General features: G+C 34.4%; 1 protein-coding gene across 1 annotated transcript in view; it reads right to left on the bottom strand.

Annotated features, from left to right (window-relative positions):
- Window positions 1-1,934: 1,934 nt before the first annotated feature.
- The window catches only part of LOC111627401 (retinol dehydrogenase 12-like), a 31,015-nt gene continuing 29,366 nt past the window's right edge, over window positions 1,935-3,583 (bottom strand). The window contains exon 7 of the mRNA XM_023370964.1: window positions 1,935-1,953. Within this exon, the coding sequence (XP_023226732.1) occupies window positions 1,950-1,953 (4 nt within the window). The 3' untranslated portion in view covers window positions 1,935-1,949. The remainder of the gene's footprint in view (window positions 1,954-3,583) is intronic.

Genomic DNA, 3,583 nt, shown 5'->3' with positions numbered 1-3,583 from the left:
CCACCCGGCCCCGGCCACACGCCCACAATGGGGCCTGTGGTCCATTGTGCCCATTGTGTGTCCACCTATGTGTCAACCAGGCCCATTGTGGACCTGGCTGAATTCATAATGGGCTTGATAAAAAGAGGCTCTCTTAATGTCCACAGGTGGAAAGAGGTTAAATAATTAGAAATAAATAATATTAAATTTTAAAAGAAATATAGTGTTTTCTTTCGACTCGATTGTACATATATTCACGAATAAAGAAAAGGTTGCATAGAGCCATAGACGTATATCGAGTTTGGAGATTTTCGATAAAAAAAATCGAATGAATTTCATCCTAACGAACTGCTATTTACATAAACAGGATGAAATCTGTTAATTGTGAACCAGTAAAGCAATGTAATATAGCCCATCAAATAAACGCCGTTCCTAAAAGTATCTCGCTCCTTCATCTGTGTGTGCGATCCAGTATGTGAATATTTATCTAAAATAATATATTATTAATGAAAGTACTGTATATCCGCGAAAATCCATTATGTTACTAAATTTCATAAAATATTTGTGATTGTAATTTTATATTAATAAATATGTAAATTAAACAATATTTTTTTCGCCAAAATTTTCAAAGATAGAAGGAGTTTTGTATCTCTTTCGTTTTAGTTCCGCAAATCGAAACCTCATATTTAGGACAGTTTATTTACCAAATTTGGTTGAGATTTTCTTAATAGTTCTTTCCACAATGAAATTAGTTTTGAGTATTTTAAATTTATAAAGATGTTTGAAAAATTTTTACTTTTATTAGAGTTCATAATTATTCAGCTTATGTATAAGTAATTAATAACTTCAAGGTGATGAAGGCGTAAGCTTGCAATCTGCATCATGGGGAACTAGGTTCCAGTTACGGTCAGAAATCTCCAAAATTTTTTATGAGCGGTTCATCCTGCACACATGGTTGATAAAAAAATTGTCTTCGTGCCCATAACACAAAAACGTTGATACAAATTTGTAGCCATATACAGTAAGATCCCGCTTAACGCTACCTCGATTAATGCTGAATCGATATAACGCTGTCTGCCCGAAGCCTAAAAAAAGCTCAAAATTTACGATGATTCAAATTATCGCAGCATTTTATTGATTCGTATATAACATGATTATTTACGAACATGAACCAATCAGCAAAAGGTGACAATTCGTCATAGCGCTGTACTTTCCTTAAATCTGTTTGTTTCGTGCAATTTTGGAAAAAATATAATATCACGGATGCCATAGGAAATATCGACTTGGCTTGGCAAGAATTAACTGATAAATGCATGAACGGAGTGTGGAAAAAGTTATGGCTGGAAGTATCTAAGAATTCTCAATGAGAAAAGCTTATCGCTATAGTGTTAGGTTGACCAAATTGTCAACCTAATCGATACAGCAGCAGGACTAGAAGATGTAGACGAACAGGGTAATGAGGAGTTACTGCAGGTTTCTGGCGAGAGCCTTATTAACGACGACCTTCAAGAACTGATGTAACAAGGAATTCATGTAGAACTGGAAAATGGTGATTTTGATAATGAAGAACCCAAAGAATTTCTCTACAGATTTCCTTAGTAACAATTTGATAACGATAACCGAAGTCGTTGATCAAATTGTAGCGAATGATCTAGATTTTGAAAGGAGTGCAAAAGCAAAACGAAGCGTTTTGGATGCGATCTTCTTCTACCGACATTTGCTTAAGGAAAGAAAAAAAAAGCGACAAATGAAACTTCACGACTTTATTGCAAAAAGAACAATAATTTCAGAGAAGTCAGGACCTTCGTCACAAAAAATGAACTTTACAATTCTGTGTGCATATGTTATTAAACATATAGTATGATGCACGATTTCCATCAGATTCTGTGTTAAGTCGCAGATAATGATGTCATTATCTCCAATGGTTTAAAGTCTGATGACAATCAGTTGTGTATTCGTGAATACTTCTATTATCTGTAAAACATGTATTTACTATTTAATATCAGGAATCTGAAAATAAATATGTTAAACGTTCTTTTTTTTTAAATCTCTTCGCCCTATGGGTCCTAACTTGTATGAGGGGCTTTTTTAGTAAGCCTATTATGAATTAGGTCAGGTCACTGTGTGGCGGTCGGGTGATGGAGTACGGGACCCGATATATTTGGACGGCCACCCCCGAAAATTTCTGGTGTTTTTGACCAGAGGACCTATTCTGAGTAGTATCGTTAAGCTAACGAATACGATAAAAATCAGTTTCTATCGGAACCATGTGATTCCCGTTTAATCAACTGTGAAAATGCTATTCCGAGCCGTACGTTTTGTTTTCGGTCCCGATAGCCACGTGCGATAACTAAGGTTTAGTTATCGATCACTATCGAGCTGCCATTAGGAACAAAAGTGCCGAAAGTGTAAACGACATAGCGTCTTTTGGTGTAAGAATGATTTTACTTCACGAGCAATTAGAGAGAGAGTTAATAAACTATGTTGTTGTATTCGTTAAAAATAATTATCTTGACTATTTATGAATATTCTACTGTATGAACAATGTAATTGCTTTCTTGTTAAAATTTAAAGTAAGTAGCTATAGCATGAGCATTATTTCTCAAATAGGTTTCATTCGCATATGTATAAATGAAAATGATAGTCATATATTTATATTCAAAGCTATCAGTTACTTTTTGCCACAATTTCTGGCGATCTTTTAAAGTNTGGGAAAGTGCATTCAATCTTTTCATTGTTAATTTTCGTCAATCGAATCGAATTGTTAAAGCAAACACGAATAATAAATTCTGTCGTTTCCCGTTATAATTTTGTGTGTGTATATTACATATGCGTACACATTGCATCCCATATGAGATTATTATAAATAATCTAAGGTAAAAGAAGCATCTAACTTCTCTGACATTAATTTAGGCTTGTCTTCCATTAAATTAACGAGCATCTCGAACTGGCGACTTGTAGTTCGCTGGCTTCGTTGGCCTTTCTTCGACATTTTAAAACAAAACTATTTCACTAGCGCTGGTACACGACAATGCTAAAACCACCTTCGTTTAGAAAATAGCGGGTTGCAGTCACATGACATAGATACAATGTTAACTAAACTGTGATTGGTTAAAGCACGGGTTCCCAACCTATGGGTCGCGACCCAGAAGGGGGTCGCGACGGATTTTCTGTGGGGTCGCCAACTTATGCAGTAAACTAAAACAAAATTTTCACTATAATGCAATACTGTATTTATTTTTAATGGTGTCTTAAAGTTTGAATAATTTCATATATTTTTAAAAAATTAAAATAAGTGTAATCTGGGTACGCTATTCTGTCACAGTTGGTTGAATCATGTGTTGAGAGTTTTGAGAGGAATAAATTAAATGTTGAGAATGACATGAGGTTGGCGTTAACAAAATCTCACCCGCGAATTTTGAGGCTGGTTAATAATACATGCAATTTCAACCATCTCATTAAATTAATTATTAAACATAATTTAAAATAAAATTATACTAAAAAACTAATTTCATTGTTTTTTTAATTACCTTATTAAAAATACCTTTTTCAATTGTATCGGGGTCGCGGGTCACTTGGCTTTTATAAAAAGGGGGTCGCCACC

Source organism: Centruroides sculpturatus, unplaced genomic scaffold (genome assembly GCF_000671375.1).
Source record: "Centruroides sculpturatus isolate CEXI.00-Female unplaced genomic scaffold, Cexi_2.0 scaffold434, whole genome shotgun sequence".
Lineage (NCBI taxonomy): Eukaryota > Metazoa > Arthropoda > Arachnida > Scorpiones > Buthidae > Centruroides > Centruroides sculpturatus.
Note: the sequence above shows the minus strand (reverse complement) of the source record. Positions and strands in the feature narration are given on the sequence as shown.